The following is a 19,575-nucleotide window of genomic DNA, read 5'->3' as shown; positions in this document are numbered from 1 at the left end:
CTAAAGCTTGAAGATCCAGAACTAAGTGATAAAAACATATTGGACACATTTGGTCAACTACTAAAACCTTAAGAGTATTTGCACACATAGAGAGGTAGACACACTACAACCAGTATTTATCTTAATAAAATAAAAGAAAAATCTCAGAAAATTACAAAGACAAAGAAATCCGATACGGAAAAAAAATTTAGCTAAGAATATAAATAGTAAGAGGAGAATGAGTCGTGTCCATTACAAGTATATACTTTGGAACACAGTGCCTATGCCAACGGGGGATTTATTTACTGACCTGCTATGGAATTTTTACAGGTGGAAAATAACATGGTGGTAATTAAAGATACAAGAAGGCATCGCTAAATATCTATATCATATTGAGACTAGTAATGCAGACCCAGCAACATTTCAGGACCATCCACTACCTACAAATACAACACAGAATATTTCACCGTAAAGCAGAGATAAAGTATTAAATAGTAGTTAAATAAATGGATGACACTGATAGAGACAATTCAGTTCTTAAATTAAGACAAAACGTTCGTTTAATATCACAAATAAAATGAAAAGTAACTAAAAACATTTTTGATGATGATTAAAATAATAGGATTTGTAGCGCTAATAATGTATACTATAAGATTAATGAATATAGTAGATACTTCTTATTATGTCCTCAAACATATGTATATATAACAGAAGATACATCGTAAAACCATTTTACTGATTCTTGATGATTCCGAAATAGTTTTCGCATAGTTTTTTTCTTGAAAAAGTTAATAACAAGAGTGATAAGTAAGCTAAAATTTTTGCTAAAATGAGCTAGCTTTGCGTTTTAGTTCAGCAAGATCTGCTAAGTGTCATCAAAGTAGAATTTAAGCTACCCTCAATCAAAGATAGTGAAAATTAGTTATAAGAGGCCCCATCAAATTGTCGATGGTCATTGTCGTTCATCAGCAGTACACCAACAACAGGGATGTCAGTCGTGCAGCTGGGATTCCCGGCTACTGACGACAATCTTCTTTTATGGGTAAGCAAAACAAATCGGTTTTTAATTCAGGTCACCAAGAAAACCGAGTGTCACGAAAAAACCGGCATTCAAAATGTCAACATCACTAGGGAAATACTAGGAGACGTATCTATCCACAGCACAACTTGCTCCAACACTTTAAAGTTTTTTAGCTATTTAACCATCCCGCCTGGTGCCGTCAGAGAATTTTCTACTTTAAATGCAAGCCTGGGAAGACATCCCTAAAGAGTACAGGCAGCTTTAACGGCCTCCTTTTCAGAAGTCATCCTAATGGCATACCTGCAGAGAAGGTATTCTCCAGGCCCACTTTACCGACTAAAGATTAGCGGTTAGTTATCCGGGAAACGACCTGAAGACAAGATATTCTCTGGTAAACAGCATACCTCTCTCCAGTACGATCTCCGTACACAGAGACTTTAAGGGTAAAAGTCAAGCTACCCATATCTACCTCTTTATCATCAAAAATAATAATAAAAAATAACTGGAAATTTTACCACTGGCCCTTTTTAGGGACATTATGAGTATTTACGTTTCCTACTCCACCATCAATCTCATCGGTTCTTCTAAGGGGTATAACTACCTTGCCAACAAATACATTTTTACTACCATTTCTGGAGACGATTTGTCGACTTAAAGACCACGTAAAGCAGGCCACTATTAAACCAAGTCAGTCATTTACTGGCAGACGTTAAGAGCGGAGTTATTTGTTACAAGGCTGCGAACTCTGTTGACCAATGACCCTATATTACCCTCTTGACTCTAAGCATTCAACCAGGAATTACCGATTCTCTCTAAGGTCTGCGCTGGGATAAACTAGCAGCTATGAAGGGAAAATAAGCTTTAGCCTACGCGACAGTCTCCAACGGCGAAGCATTACAAACCAATCCACCACCTTAGATCATCAAAAGAACCAAGTCTCCAAAAAAAGAAGGTACTTTAGACACCAACGTCTCTGGTGTAATACCAGGAAGTGTTAAAAAAGAGCTGTTTAACATGTTCCTACGCTTCAAACGTTGTAGTTTTCCTCCCGATCAGTGTGATGCTACAATAACAGGCCAGAGAAAATAACCCTGAGGTAAAGAGGCAATTTTATTTTTTCTGAGTTTTAAGCCTTTATAGCTTTAAAAGATAGCTCTGTTTATAGTTTATACGAGAGAAACTGCAAGTCAACGACCTTTTAGATTTTAATAAGAAGATTTTCGTTCTGAGGAGTATCAGAATTAGATGTAAAATTTTTAACTGAAAACGTTTCTTATGAAATGTCAACACACTACGGTGTTCCATTTCGTCGGTTTTGGCCAAAGCCATGATGCGGGGGGGGGGGAGGGAGTGCTAGTGTCACACAAGTAACAAAAAAAAAGATTCGTAAATTTGCACAAAAAACTGGATAAGAAAAGTGCATGGACACTAACATGTATATTTATTGAAAAAAAAACCAAGCGTGAGTGGTCCATTATAAATTGTACTAATACACACATACATATACATGTCAAAGCATTGGCAAGCGCCCAGGCACTAACCCACATATACACTCCTACACACATACGTTTTCGGGACAAATATCTAATAATTTAAAATAATAAAATAAAAAATCAATAACAATAGAATTTATTCAGACATAGTATAGCAGTATGAGCAAAGTATAGACCTACTTGGTATGAATACATATTCTAACATCAACCGATGAATAGTAAAATTTTTTTGTAAGTGATGTAAAAATAAGTACAGAGTATGTTTAGCACTGTTTGGACTATTTTAGCTCTTTCTTGATTCGCATTTTAATTGGTTCTGACTATAGTTGAGCACTTATGTGTATTTGTATTATCATCTAATTGAAAAAATGAGAATATTGGTTTATGATAACTGAAATCTGATGCGTATACTATACTGTCGATGCAAAAAAATTGCATCAATAGTTGTTCCTAATCGTGTTGCAGAAATCTGCAGATCTGCAATTAATCCAAACTAAAATTCATACACACACACACACACACACACACACACACACACACACACATGTGTTAACAATGTACATGGAACATGCAGCCACATAAGTGTACAGTGCGACCTAATAATACGAATACGAAGTCGGTTGAAAAATCAGAAAAGTCCTTCCAGACGGCAAAACTCGACCGCTTTCGAGCTCATACAACCAACTCCAAGTACTACAGCAACAGCTGTATATATGTATACACGCATCCCGCTACTGCGGGACTGAGCGCAGTAGGGAAAGCATGCTGGTCGTTATAAATCTGTCACTTTTTGCCAGCTCACTCCCAGTCCCAGACGCCTCATAAGAAGCTTCGCTTAAAAAAAAAGTTTAAAAAAACAGTAGAAGTAATATCAGCAGTAAAAACATACAGCTTGAAACAACCCTTTTTTCTCTCACTAAGTATAAGCAAATACAAAACAAACACTACCCTATTTCAAACGAATAAGTCAAAAAGAAGCCAGTCATCGAAGACCGAAGAAGTCATGGCCTCAGACTTGTTACGTACGATGAGCTGGATGCGTTTGATGCAGGCATTAAGACACCACAACTGGATAACACCAGATAAGGCTATGATAAAAGGCCTAGTGCAGCTAGCAGGCTTATGTCTGTGGAGTAATCAAGTTATGGCCAGACAGTAAGTAAAGGCGATAATAATTCAATGCACTTCGGGCCTGTAGAAAAGAGCCGTATGTGTATCTTTTGATACAAAAGAGATCTAATGAATTTCCTTAATCTTAATTTATGCTGCATTTATTTGAGAATACACCTAACACTATGCTACTGAATTTACTGTGACTTACAAGTTTCTAAGGTTCTTACGTTTGGAATAAATATTTTATTTAAAAAACTGCATTGTCTCGTAGTTTTTTCAAATTTTTCATGCAACCAAATTATTGGTTAAAATTTTGTGAGACTAATTAGGTGATTTTTTTCACACCTAGAACTTACTTTTTTAGACGATTATAGTAAAATCTTGGTTAAAAACTATACAACAACAAAAAATTGTTATTTTACTTTATTACACAATTGGGAAATAATATACAACTCGTGAGCTATTAAAAAGAAAGTACACTAAATAAACAAATTAAAAGGCAAGAATGGAGAGGTCAGACTAATACTCACAATTTTTTTTACAAAACTATCTTTGAACCTACACTATTGGCTAGATTATCTAATAAATTTATGCTAATAAGATGATTAAAATAATTAAGGAGTTATTAAGGAGTAGTACCCTTTGAAGTTATAAATACAAATGTATAAATGCATACAAACAGGTATACACCTGTATATAGGTGTCTGACACTGTTTTTTTCATTTAATTGTAAAAATAATTCGTCAATCTCTCTAAAAATTGATTATAATAACAGTTTTACGGTATTGCGTCATAAAAAAAAATTGAAAAAATTCAACATACCGTCTTCTAATAAATTCCATTTGTATGTGACTCATCCATCAGGTTGAGCGTTAAATTCAAGTTCTTTCAACATTTAATATCTAAAAAACGGTGTTCTGAGACGGTCTCAAATTTTACATGTGACTTTCTAACAACAATACGATCATCCTGATAAAATTTCAGGAAGATTGTACCCAAAACCCTATGTGTGATGAACGTCCTCAACATGCCCTCTAAATTTTTTTCTTCGTACAACCTTATATTTCAAGACTTTGGGTTGGTATCAATGTTTAAGTAAACAATAATGTAATTTTGTAATAGCAACGAATAAAATAAATAATAAATATTAATTAAGTTAACTTCTATTTCATATGTATTGTCTTCTTAGGTTATAAACATCAATTTACTTTTAGAGCTTATATCGACAATAAAACACCACTTGGTTATCTTGAGTAAAAATTTTTTATTTATTTACTCGTCAATATTTCGTCTAGTCATAGAGACCTTTTCAAGACTTTCACTTTTTTACGCAAAAATCTCACGCACTATAGACCAAGAGTTTTACTATCGAAAAAGCTCTCTCCTTTATTTATAACATGGTTTCTGTATAAAATAAAACTGTTGGGGTGTATAGTGCATGAAATTTCTGCGTAAAAAAGTAAGAGTCTTGAAAAGGTCTTTATGACGAGATAAAATATTGACTAATACATAAACAAAAAATTTTTGCTCACGAGAACCAAGTGGTGTTTTATAGTGTATGTAAACCCTAAATTATATTAAAGTTATTAAAAAACGAGCAAGTGGAAGTTCTAAAATAGTTACACTTTCCAATCAATTACTTTTAGAAGATTTTGAAGTTTTAGGTATGAAAATTAAATCATGGAGTATTAAAAATAATTACAGTTTTTATCAATGACAATAAAATCTTTGTTATTGTCTTACTATTTGACCAAATTTATTAAAAAAATAAATTTTCCGCCAAAAAAAAGCACTACCTGATCTTACTTTTTTTTAAAATAAATCAAGCTGACATTTGGCAAAATGATTCGGAGCTCAAGAAGAAAAATAAATAATAAGATGAGAGACGATTTAAACGAAACCTTTTTTTTTGTTTCATTAACTGTATGTAATAATTAAACAATGCTATCGTCACATTAGGTAATTTATGTATTGTTCAACAAAATAACTATTTAAAAAAAAATACGTAACGCAGATGTAGTGTTAACATGATCTGATTGATAAATTATGTAATTTTTTTACAATTGTGGGAGATCTCTTGACTTTGAAATTTGGTAATTCATATTTAATCATAAATAATTTTTCTTCTTAGTAGCAGCACATTAATAAACGGCTTTATAGGTTTTTATGAGATTTATAAACCTGTACAAATTTCATTTACGAGTATTTAAGTAAAAATATCATCAGAATTTTTGTTAAGGTATTGACTTCTTAAAATGTCTATTCTGTAAGTAATCAGTGTTTATTAATTTTTTGTTATATTTAGTATATTATAAACAAGTTGAATATGTGGTCTTAAAACATTCAATTTCTTAAGCTACTTTTCAAATAATTGTTATTACATACTTATCATTATCCATGGAATAAGAATTTTTTTTAATGATAATTCAAATTATTTTTCCAGTCGAAATAACGGTTATGCTATTTCAACACCAGCATCTCAACAATATAAGGGACATGGAATAGCAGTGCGAGGTCCAGCTTATGGTATACGCACGATCAGAGTGGATGGTAATGATGCACTGGCCATGTATCAAGTAACAAAGGAAGCAAGACAGTATGTTGTGAGGGAGAAAAAACCTGTTCTTATTGAGGCAATCACTTATCGGTAAAATGTTTTTCCATATCATAGAAAATATACTTTTCTATATAAAAAGTGTATAATTTACAGAATTATAGAACATAAAACGACGGACTTTTGATAAGGAAATCTTATTTCCATTATTATAAGCTCTGCCTTAACAATCACATAATAAACTTTATAAAACTTTGTGTCAAAATTTTTAAAGAGAGTCGATTCATTATCTTCTTACATTTTTGTTGTGTTAAGCTTCTGAAAGAGCCTTATTAGTTGAGAGAAAAAAGAAAGCTTTGAGTCTCATAATTCTTAGCAGAAATAATTCTTAAAAACTGCCTGCATATGTTTTCTGGACTTCAAGCTACAAAAATTCCATCTCTTAAAAATGTTCCTTTGCTTATTTGATTTTCCTCAAGATTTTAGTTATTTTTTTCTTTTTTAGCTTACGCCGTAAAATAATTTTAAAAGAATATTAATAAAGTAAATGTTTTTGAACTTAATATGTTTCTTATTATTATTTAGATAGAATAAATCAAAGTTCTTAGGTTATTCAAGATTATTAATAAATTTTTTTATTTTTAAGGTTTTGTTGTACTAGAAAATAAAATATTTTTTTATGAATGTTTGTAAATAGTTCTTTAGAAGCTTAATTAAAATTAATTCAGAATTTGCACATACATAAATTCATGAAGATTTAATTTTAATGTTTGTATAAAGTTTTTAAAAGCTTATGTAAAATTTATTTAGATTTTGCACATACCTAAACCCATTGAGATTTGATTCTTATTACACTTAATACTGGTCTATTTTTTTATATTAACATATTTGTTTTGCGATGGATTACCCATAAATATTTTTATACTCGACACATATTTTCAACCTTCTAAGTAAAAACGTGTTTAATAATTTGAACAATTAAAATGTTATGCTAAAATATTCTTCCATATCAGCCTACATGTTTAGAATGTACAATATTTAAAAAATTTGCAACACTAACTTTTGAGTAATTTCATGAAAATCAAGTCTATTATGTGTTTAAAACGTACAAATACGTTTCAATATACATGCGTACAATCGTATGCGCAATTCTTTATAGTTTCTCCGTAGTAGCATTTGTATAGATAAGTTATAAGGAGTATATATATATATATATATATATATGTATACTAGTGAAGCTTGCACCCCCCTGTGCGCACTGCGTGCCAACCCCCCAACTTCCGAAAATTGTGCATCAATACAAAGCAGTATCAATACAAAGTACAATTAGTAGTTACGTAGATGCTAGATATGTAAGTCCAATGGAAGCAGCTTGGAGACTTCAAGAATATCCAATTTGTGGTAGAAGTCATACAGTTGTTAATCTAGCTGTTCATCTTGAAAACAAACAAAAACTCATATTTAAAGAAAATAATATCAAAAATGTGATAAAAAATTATCAAACACCCCTTACAGCTTGGTTTGACTTGAATAAAGTAGATGATTTTGCAAAATCGCTAAAATATGTTAACATTCCAGAACATTACATTTTTAACATAAAACTTAAAATTTGGAAAAAAAGGAAAGTTACACTGAAAAATATTGCTATAGGTAGATTAAACATAGTATCTTCAAAAGATCATGAACACTTTTTTTTAAAACTAATTTTAAACAAATTACATGGGGCTACATCGTTTGAAGACGTTAAAAAACGTAATGGAATAACATATAAAATGGGTTTAATAGAACATGATTCTGAAATCGACAATATTTTTAAATAGTTGTGCTCTTCTACATATTAATCAAATTTTAGTATCGGAAGGTAAATCGTGTGAGTCTTTTAGTTTACCGACACCAACGATTAGCAACTATATAAATAATTGCAATATTGAGGAAATATCTTTCAGTAAAAAAATTTTTGATATAATGTACATAAATTTAAATGAAGATCAAAGAAAAATTTTTAAAACTATTTGTGAACATAATAAAAAAGTATACTTTATAGATGGTCCTGGTGGATCCGGAAAAATCTACTTATATAAGACACTCATTTATTACTTTATTTCTAGAGGTACAAATATTTTGTCAATGGCTTGAACAGAAATTGCATCTGTTTTACTACCAAAAGGTATGACCAGTCATAGAACTTTTCGTTTACCTCTAGACTTAGATAATATTTAAAGTGTATTTTTAGAATTTGAAACTGAAAAAAAAAAAATTAAGGTAAAATGATTTAATAATATGGGACAAGGCTTTTATGATTCCAGAAAAAGCTTTAGAAATCGTTGATAGAACGTTGAGAGACTTGTGTAATACAAAACTTTGCTTTCGTGATAAATTAATAGTATTAGGAGGAGATTTTTGACGAATCCTTCCAGTTATAAAAAACGGTAATAGAACTATAATAACAGAAGAAACTATTAAATCATCATTTTTATAGAACTTCTTCAAAATTTTAAGATAACAAAATAATATCCGTTCTAGTAATAACGAATTTTTAAAATTATTGTTAAGAATTGGAGAAGGGGGCATAGAAACATTTAACATTTCTAAATCCTGGATAACAGATGATGTCTGTACCAAAATATTTGGTAATTACAGCAACTGTTTTGACAATAACGTGATACTTACTTTACATAATGAATATACTTTTTTATTAAACAATAAGATTTTAAGTAAATAACATGGGAAAACTAAAACTTATTACAGCATTGATACTGCAACATATAAAGGTGTTGACAAATCAGATGATAATATTTATATAAGTTTTCCCGTAAAAATGTTAAACAAGATTCGTGAAGGCTTGCCACCTCATGAACTTAAATAAAAAATAGGTACAATAGTCATGTTAATTCGAAATTTGAGTATATCAGACGGATTATGTAACGGTACATGATTGCGAATTACTAAATTACTGAAATATAACGTAGAAGGCGTAATAGTAACGGGAGAAAAAATTGGTAATAAAGTTTTCATTCCAAGAATTACATTAAATACTGGAAATACTTCATTATTACCTTTAATTTTATATAGAAAACAATTTCCATTGGTTGTAGCATTTGCTATGACTATAAATAAGTCTGAAGGTCAAAGTTTTGATAATGTGGGATTATACTTAAAAAAAAATTTATTTTTTCATGGTCAATTATACGTGGCTTTATCAAGATGCAAAAATAAACATGATTTAATAATTATTTTTTAATGTATAGGTAAAATTTATTAATTAATAATACATATGATGAATGTATATCGTGGTCATCTATTGTACCAATTTCAGCATCAATTGAAAACAAAATAGAAATGGACGTAAATCTTCGTGGTTTTATCAGGCTTTATAAGATGACTAATAAAGTGATGTGAAACTTTCATTGTTTATATTAATGATACTCTAAATTTGACTTAAGTTTATGTACGTAAAAAAAAGAATTGTATAATAAAGGACTATATAAGTGATAATGATATAATAATTATGCGCACCAATATATGTATTTATATTATTTAGTTTTAAAATATTGTTAACTCCATACAAATTGGTTTGTAAACGTACTTAGGTGTAGAAATAATGATGTTTTGCACAACAAGTCCCTATGAATCAATTAATGACTTTTAATTTTTTCTTGACGATGAAATAAATCATGGCAATAAGAGAGTTTTGTCCAAAGATAGGTAAAGACGGTATGATCACGGTCAGGTTCCAAAAAAGTGGTGTGGGGAGGTGGTGGGGGCCATGAAAAAATTCCTGGGGGTCAGTAGGAGGGCCATAGGGGGTAGGGGGGAATATGGGATGTTTTAAGAAAAAATACTATACAATATTTCCATGTGATTAGGTAGGAATGTGGTAATAGACTTTAACACATTGACAGGGCTGGCAAAATGCAACGTTACAAAATGCTAACAAAAAAAGTCAGCCCACCAAAAACTTTCTGCTTACAAAGAAACCAAGGGATCCAGTAAATTGAAATACAATTGATTGTATTTAAGTTTAGCTGATTACAGTATTGTGCAGTAATCTGTAACTATTTGATTAAATATAAAAACATACATTGTTACTATCCCATGAAGCCATACGTGGTTGAACCCCCTGGCTTAAATACAGACTTATACCATACATCTATACTATTCATATAATATTTTGTGGGGGGCAGTGGGGGGCCATAAAAAAATGTGTGGGGGGCTGTGGGGGGTCGGTGGGGGCTGTGGGGGTTCTGAGAAAAACTTTAATATGTCAAAATAAGCAAGAAAATAATGGATCTTTACCTTATGTTGTGGGGGGTTGGTAGGGGGTGGGGGGGGGGGGGGGGCAAATGGGGGGGTGGTGGGGGGGCGGTAGTGGGTTTGCGAGGAATTTTCCACTGAATTAACTATATAATGTAGGAAGATATTTATATCTTTATACTAATGCTACTTCAGTATCATAACCTAAGATAGCGGGTTAGACTGTAATATACAATCAGCAGCCGATGTTTAACTGTACCTTGTATGTGACAGGAGCCAAGATTCGTCCCCAAGGCATCCATGTAACAACTTTTTATTATGTGTGGGAGCAGGATTCAGCAGTGTAGGAACGAAAAAAAAATACGTGAGGGGTCTTGGAACCCCAGACAGAAGCACACCTGGTTTACATATGTGGTAATGAAGCAGTATCATACAATAATGCTTCTAGTAAAGTGATCAGACATACTTATATACATATCAAAAGGACATACACATATACATGTTTTAAATATCTAACAATTTATTGCGAAACGTGTAAGAAAGGGTTACGTTATGAAATAAAATGAGTAAAATAGTAAGAAATGTACAAAATACATTTGTCAAAAAAAGTACAAACAATATACGCGGTACATACGATTGCCCAAGCAGAAATTGTTAGTAGGCAACCAGTAGGGCCTATTTAGGCTGCTTCTATAGACTACTAAGGTTCTACGTTGGCAGCGTCAGGGGGCGTTTGGTAGACCCTAAGTAAGCTGCCTTAATTGACAAAATCTAACAACCTTTTAATTTATAAATACATATCCATCCATATGAGAATACATATTGAACTATAATCAAACAAAAGTCATGCTGTACTTTAAATAAATTGTATTTAATTTTTTCATAAATTAATTTTTGTATGAATGAAGATGGAAATATAACCTTAAAAATGTCAGTCATTATTGATTGGAAATTAACAATATGTAAATGTGACTTGTGTGAGTGAACTTTAAAATATTTTTAAGTAATAATCAAGTTATAAACACAAAAGAGCTGCTCACACTGCAGCTCACTTTCTTTGTATACAAAATACTTTATATTGACTCAATCAAATGATAAATGAACTTGACTTCATCGTAGGCAGCTGAATAACAGTGTACAAACTGTTGCACAAAAAAAGTTTATAATCTAAGTACAGTTTTAAATAGTTTGTATTGCAATTTTTTGGAAGCAAGAACAATCGATTCTAAGACTGGTTACTTTGAGAAAGTTTATTTTGTTAACAACAATTTTAATGTTGACTGATTTCGTTAGTCTAATATTGATAGAAATATTTATCAATTTAATAAATAGGACAAAATATAAATACTTTTAACTTTTGTACCTATATATAATTTTTCGCTACAATCTATACTCTAACTATAGCTGATATAACTATATAGACAATTCATAAGGTATGATTAAGGTAGGTTATGTTGGCTGCTGCCTTATAATTACCTAACGCATACCTCCTGCTACGCCTACGAGTACCCACAGTAAGTAGGGCTTTAGGAACTAGAGAGGCAACCTACTTTTATTTCTGCTCAGGTGCATGTATGAGTATGTTTACAACGTCATACTCACACGAAGTTGACAAAAGAACAAAGAGGCCTTCGAGATGGCAAAACTCGACCGCTCCTGAGCTCGTTTGACCAAATCCGAATACACTAGCAGTGTAGCAGCAGCAGCTTAACAGATATATATGTATATACACCTTTCGCTGCTACGGCAACTGAGTGAAGTTGATGAAGCATGTCAAACTGTCAATTCTTCCCAGTTCACTCCCAGCCCTAGAACGAAGTGAAAAAAGCTTCACTTCGAAAAGAATAGATGAGTTGGTGTGCTGTACAACTGTAAAAGAGAGGAAGAAAGAGAGACAGAAAAGTAATAAGGTATAGTACAGTAAATAGCTGTATAGGTACGTCTAGAGTATGTGTGTGAGTGTCCTACTTTATATATAGTTGTTAGAATGAAATTTTTTAGCACCACCACCAATGAAGATGTAATATAAAATTCATACACAAATTGTTATATAATATTTTTATATATATAAGAGTTATCAAGTTTAGCAGCGTTAGACACGATGATAAAAAATTAGATGCCAAACGCTCCCTTCAGACCGTATGCAAGTAAAGTCTAGCAGAGCTCAGTAAATATATACATTCATATCATATATATCCCTTTATTATATAGTTATTTGTGTGGGACATTTCACATATCTCCCCATAACCCCCCACAGCCCCCCACAGACCCACCATAGATCCCCACATATAAGATAAAATTCAACCGTTTTTACGTTGAATTTGATATATTAAACTTTTTTCTGAAACCCTCCACAGCCCCCCAAGGCCCCTCCACAGTTGTCCCACATCATTTTTCTTCTCCCTCCACAGCCCCCTACCCTCTATTTTTGGTCTCTCAAACCTTCATACACCATTCTTCTTGTTCCTTTGCAACATCTTCTATTAAGTATAAATCGTCCCTCTCTTCAAGATATTTGATTATACTTAATTATAAAAATAGTCATTTTCATCTATTTTTCCACACTGTCTGGAAGGCAAATAGATGGACTTTATAAATATTAATGAAACATAAGATTTATGTAAGAATATTAATAAACTATATATTAAAAATCGTTATATGACTATCATAAAATTATTGTCATTCATCAATAAGTACAAGGTTCTTGGTGCATTCATTTTTTTTGTGTTACTATTATTTTCAGACAATGTAACATTCATTATTTCTCATATGCATAGTTATTACGTGATAAAACTACATATACAAATTAAAACGTTACACAATTATTAAGTAATAATAATTGTGAAAGTATTGCCTCATTTTACAAGGTTAAGTAAATAACCTATTAAATTTTACTACATCATTACCACAAACAGATGGAACTTTCACCTATTCCTTCGTTGTATACATATTATTAGGTAACAATTGTTGCATTATTATTTTGTAACTTAATAAATCCAAGTTTCGTTTTACAACTGCAATTTAGAATATTAATGAGGATAGAAGTTACCAAATGTTTAAAAAACAGTTATAAAAATTTTTTTTTTAAAGTCACAGAGTGTTTTGAAAACAGTAAGAATAAATTATTATAAACTGTTAAAATATTAATTTTAATAAAAAAATTACAGATTTCTTACGCTGAACAATTGAAGATACAATTTTTTTTACAAAAAAGTATTATCATTTAGACTCAGCATATCATTAGCATGCGCACGAGCACATACGTGCACGCACACATGTGTACATTTTCATGCGTACAGATCCCATGGACAGATAGATAAGTGATCCCACCCAAATGCTAGTCTGAGGAAAAAACTGACACTAGAAGAGAGCGGGAACGCGGATGTGCTCGTGCAACAACACGACTGACCTGCGACCTGTCACACACACCACACGTACGGCACTTCGTCTCCACAATAGCCACCCACTTAGGGGGTCCCATACCCTTGTCCTACAGCTCCCCTCTCAGTGAGCCAGAACTGTTACATTACACTTCCCCCCTTTTGGAAAAAAAGGAGGCGAACCAGAACCCTCCCAGTATATACCTACTATCTACCATTATCATCTTATGGTAACCACAGAAATTAAATAATGTTATCTTCTATTCAATAAAAATATTAAAAATCTACACATAATGTTTTAAAAAATTATTCTTTATGTTTAAAAATTTAAATTTAAGTATTGTCTCAAAGCCAAACTGTATTTATCTATTTGTGAAATTTAGAGGCTTTTATGTTAAAACTTTTTATGCAAAACATATTTTTTTTGTGGCTTTTAATAGATATTTAAAAAAAATACACAACATGTACTCTTTTTTATTTATAAATTTAGTAGCTTTTAATTTATTGCCGTAAATATTGCCAATTTATCTTTAAGAATTATCAAGTAAAGTTAATAAATTATGTAAATATCTTTTTCCAAATAATGTTTTCTATTTTGGTATTTTTTTGCCCTTCTACTTAAATAAATAAATAATTTATATCTTTGCATTTTGATAAAGCCACATATAATTGACCACGAAAAAATTAGGGTTCTTTAAAATACAAACCTTTCTCGAAACTTTGACCTTGAGATTTGTTTATTGCCATAGTAAATGCCACAATGATTGGAAATTATTTACGTAACATAATAGAAGGTAATGTTGAGGAGTTTTCTGTGTCTAAGGTAATTCTTGGAATGAAAACTCTATTTCCAAATTTTTTTCCAGTTATCACATCTCCTTCTATATTATAGTGTAATAATTTTGTGATTCGTGAACGCTTTCCACGTCAGAGTCCATCTGATATACTTAAATTTCTCAATAACATCATTATTGTACCAATTTTCAGCTTTAGTTTATGAGGTGGTGATCCTTCACGAACATTGTTCAACATTTCCAATGATAAATTTTAATAAATATTAGCGTCTGATTTATCTACCCCTTTATAAGTTGCGTTATACTATAGTGAGTTTTAATGTCTCCAGTTAATTTTTTAAGAATTTTATTATTTAAATAAGAGGTGTTCTCATTATGCAATATAATTATAACATTATTCATCGAACAATTGTAGATATTATAAAATATTTGAGATCATGCATCATTCAAGATCTAATTTTTACGAATGTTAAAAATTTTTATTTTCCCATTACCAGTTTCCAATAATAATTTTGAAAATCCTTTATCGTACAAAGATTGATTTCTAATTTTAATATTAAGAATGAGTTCCATCAGAATTGAGATTTAATAGTTTGTTTTGTTACAATTTTTTTATTACTATTTTTTTATCACTGAAGGAATCTGACAAAATCCCCTCCTAAAATAATTAATTTATTTTTAAAGTATTTTTCAGTATTACATAAATCTCTTAACGTTCTGTCTACTATTTCCCATGCTTTTTTTGGAATCATTAAAGCCTTATCCAATATAACTGAATCAACTTTTCTTAATTTTTTTATACCTGACTAGAATTCAAAAAATGCACTCTTTTTTTAATATTAACATCTTAAGGAAGTCTAAAAGTTCTATTGGTCATCCCTTTTGGAAGCAAAGTTGATGCTATGCCAGCCCATGCCATCGACATAATTTTTTTATTTTGAGAAAAAAAAAATTAAAAACGTTTAATGTAAAACAGATTGTTCCGACCCTCTGGGGACATCAATGGGAAAAATATTATTTTTTTGTTTGCAATCAATATGAAAAATATTTTTCTAGTCATTTTTCAAGCTTTTATACGACGAGTTAAACATTTTTTTACTTAAACATATTTCGTTATCTATATCTTTTTTTTTAATCTACATCTTTTTGTGTAGGTAAATTAAAGCATTCTTAAATTTTAAAAATATAGTTTGATTTAATATTTATAAAATCATATATGGTGATACATAATTATTTATTTATTCCAGAATTTTGATAAAATTATTTTTGAAAAAAAATGAAACCATGACCAGATTTTATAATATTGTATAGAATTTATTTAAAAAAATGTAACATGTGCATAAAAATTTAAAATATTCATTTCTGTACACAGAAAGAAATACTGAAATAAATTAATTTTTACATTTGCGGTTTTTCAATATTCTAAAATAATAGAATGAAAGTAATACAGATAAATTTTTAGTAGTTAAAGATTTACAAAAAAAACTTTAAAACTTTTACGCTGGGGGTTAGCGTGCCAAGTGGACTACGGCATTTATAAAAAATACTCGCGAAGAGATGTTCTACGCTAAGGAATAAATACTGGGCTGCTTTAAGTAACTATGAGGAAAATGCTGCTAATTTCGAACAAAAGTTGTAAAGTTTATATGGAGAGAGATTTGTGCGCTTAATTTTTTTTTTTAGCTTTAGTATTCTTCTAATGGCTCCCTTTTTTAAATGAGCTGTCCATTTTGTATGTGTTAATCGATATTTCTAAAATTTATTAATGGAGTACTCCTTGTTTTATTTACACTATTGCTTACGTGCTGTCCATGGGTCAAAGAATGTTACAATATACTCGACATCTTTAATGTTCATGGATGAGATTATATTTATAAATGTTGAATTGTACTTTGGTAATTTTTTTTATTTTTTTTTGAAGTCTTACTTATAGTTTCAATTTTTGTAAGATGCCAGCAAAAATTTAAGATTATTAGCTAAATGCAAGAAAATAAAAGAAAACTACTTTATTTCGGTAATTCACTCTAAACTCTTACAACTATATAATATTAGAAAACATATATATATATATATCTACCTATATTATATAGTCGTAAAAGTTAGAGCAAGGTTTTGCTCCCACCTCTCCCCCCCCCGCTGCCCCTCAGCTCCTCCCCAGCTCCCCCCACATAAGGTAGTTATTCTTTTATTTTCTTGCATTTTTCAAGTAAACCTACTTTTTGCTAGCTCCCCCGCAATCCCCCACCTCCCCCCTGCTCTCCACACCTCCCCACCGCTCTCCCCAGCACCCCCCATTTTTTTCATATATATAATGTAAGTATATTCGTGGCGCCTTACAGATTAACTGTTACAAGTGGTCTAACTTTCAAATATAGTTTTATTTGACCATAAAAAAAATTTTGATGCAATTATCTTACTTACAATGTTTATTTTGATGATATACTGTAAAATTTCTTTTTAGGTGCTCTGCTCTTACATAACCTTTTCCACAATTTTAACAAATATTTTTTTTAACGTTTTTTTCACGACTTTTCAAATGTCTCTGTAAGTGATAATTTCTTTTAAAACTTTTTCGCATTTGATACACTTGGAATTTTTTTTAATGTTTTAGCATTCTTTTGTGTGATGCAAATAGTTTTTCTTGTCTAATATTTTAATGCTACACAGATCACATACAAAAAATTTTTTTTTGTGAATTTTTTCGTGCGATGATAAACACTTTTGATTTGATAATTTTGAGTTACATTTGTCACACTGATAAAAATTTTGCAACCATGATGGCGTGTGTATCTGAAAACATATTACAAAAAACGGATTGCTTATGATTACGTATATCTAGGTACTAGACGGTAATGAAATTTGCTTTATTAATGAAAGAAAAAATTTACAAGAAAGTATAAAAATAGTAATGAACTATAGAATAGTTTTTTTGTTGCTGTAAAATCTCATTCCAAAGAGAATTTTTCATTTCAAATTTGTATTCTAATTTAATTTGGATAATAATTTTTTTTGGGTTTCTACATCTAGACAATGCAACATATAATTGCCCATGAGAAAATAATGGTTTTCTAAGGTATAATCCTAAGGCATCAAAACTTTGACCTTGAGATTTATTGATAGTCATAGAAAAAGCTAAGGTAAGTGGAAATAGTTTTCTGTACAATATAAATGGTAGCGAAGAAGAATTGTTTGTTTGTAGTGTAATTCTTAAAAAAAAGACTTTACTTCTTTTTGTTTTCACCTGTGATTTTTTTAGCTTCGATGTTTTATTTAAATAATTTTGTAATTCATAATCTTGTACCATTGCAAAGTCCTTCAGATATGTTTAAGTTTCGTATCAACATAACAAGAGCGTCAATTTTCAAATTCAATTAATGTGGAAAAAGATGTTCTTTAACACTATTTAAATATTCTGTAGGGAAATTAATATAAATAGTATCGTCTGATTTATCTACTTCTCTGTGAGTTGCTTTATCAATACTATAGTACGTTACTAATGTTCCTGCTATATTATTAAAAATTTTTTTGTTCAAAAATAAGTGTATTCATTGTAAGATGTTAATATAGCTTTACTTATAAAAGAATCATTATCATTATAAAAAATTTTAGAACATACATTGTTTTCCATGTCTGAGGAATTATAAAAGTTTTCATTTTGCCTTCTTCGATATCCAGTAGCAATAAAGAAAATTTCTTATCAATTGAACGTATATTATTTTTTAAATAAAAAATATTAAATAAAGGCCAAGAATTGAAAAATTTTATGGTTTCTTGAACAATAGTAATTTTGCTTCTGTTTTTTACTACTGGGAGTATTTGACGAAAGTCTCCACCTAAAATTATTATTTTATTTCCAAAAGGTTTATTACTACAAGATAAATCTTTTAAAGTCCTATCAACGATTTCTAACGCTTTTTTCGGTATCATAGAAGCTTCATCCCAAATAATTACTTCTACATTACGTAATTTTTGTTTATCTGGCTCAAACTGGAAGAATGCACTTTCTATAGTGCTTAAGTTTATAGGAAGTCTGAAAGTTCTGTGAGTGGTCATTCCCTTTAGGAGCAGAATAGAAGCAATACCTGTCCAAGCCATTGTTAGGATTCTTTTTGCAATTGAAATGAAATGGTAAAATAATGTTTTGTATAGAAAAATTTTTCCAGATCCACCAGGACCATCGATGAAAAAACTTTTTTTTTTAAATTTTATTATTTATTGAACAATTCGACGTTGGTCATGACTGAGTTATGAAAACATTGCATGGAATTTATGTTTGCAAAATATTCTTTCATGATTGTGAGTATCGATATTTTTTTCAGTAGATGTAAAAGGAAGGATTTTTTTTTCGTTGCAATTTGAGAGTTGAATTCGCTGTCAAATTTTCGTTTAGACATTTTGTAACTTTTTGAAACGAATTTACGAAGTAAAAGTAAACGAAGAAAAAAATATTAATGAGCCAAAATTTTGGTTGTAAAAATTTACCATTGTGGCAAAATTTTAGTTATAAAAAATTAAAAGAAAAAAAACAATAAGCTAACGATACTGTTAAAACAAAAGCAATTTGTGACTCTAACAATATTGTAATTTTGTAATTTTTGACGATATTTGGAATCTTTTAATACGTTGTCGTTTTAATTATATACAAATTAGGCATTCGTAAGGGAAAACAAAAAAAGATTGTTAAAAATATATGTAATTAATTATGATCAATATATATTTATTACATATATAAATTTTAACTAACAATTAAAATAATTCGGGGTTTTTTCCACACTCCGTAAATATAATTTGCAATTACGGGGGTTGGTGCGCAGAGCGCGCAGTGGGCATATATACAAAATAAGATATAGTTAAAAGAGCGTAGGAATACCTATTGACACATGTGGGATAGACAGCTCATTTAAAAAAGGGAGCCACTAGAAGAAATAATAAAGCTCACCAATAAAAAGTCAGGGGCACATCTCTCTGTCTTTATAAATTCGACCAC

The 19,575-nt window shown here is 30.5% G+C and overlaps 1 protein-coding gene across 1 annotated transcript in view; it reads left to right on the top strand.

Moving 5' to 3' along the window:
* The window catches only part of BckdhA (Branched chain keto acid dehydrogenase E1 subunit alpha), a 485,456-nt gene that overhangs the window by 288,521 nt on the left and 177,360 nt on the right, over window positions 1-19,575 (top strand). Inside the window, exon 5 of the mRNA XM_089595682.1 lies at window positions 6,050-6,253. Within this exon, the coding sequence (XP_089451808.1) occupies window positions 6,050-6,253 (204 nt within the window). The remainder of the gene's footprint in view (window positions 1-6,049; window positions 6,254-19,575) is intronic.

Source organism: Copidosoma floridanum, unplaced genomic scaffold, assembly GCF_036245765.1.
Source record: "Copidosoma floridanum isolate Cflo_tuat_1 unplaced genomic scaffold, Cflo_Japanese_pri ptg000027l, whole genome shotgun sequence".
Lineage (NCBI taxonomy): Eukaryota > Metazoa > Arthropoda > Insecta > Hymenoptera > Encyrtidae > Copidosoma > Copidosoma floridanum.
The sequence above is the reverse complement of the archived record's forward strand: the minus strand, read 5'-3'. Positions and strand labels throughout refer to the sequence as shown.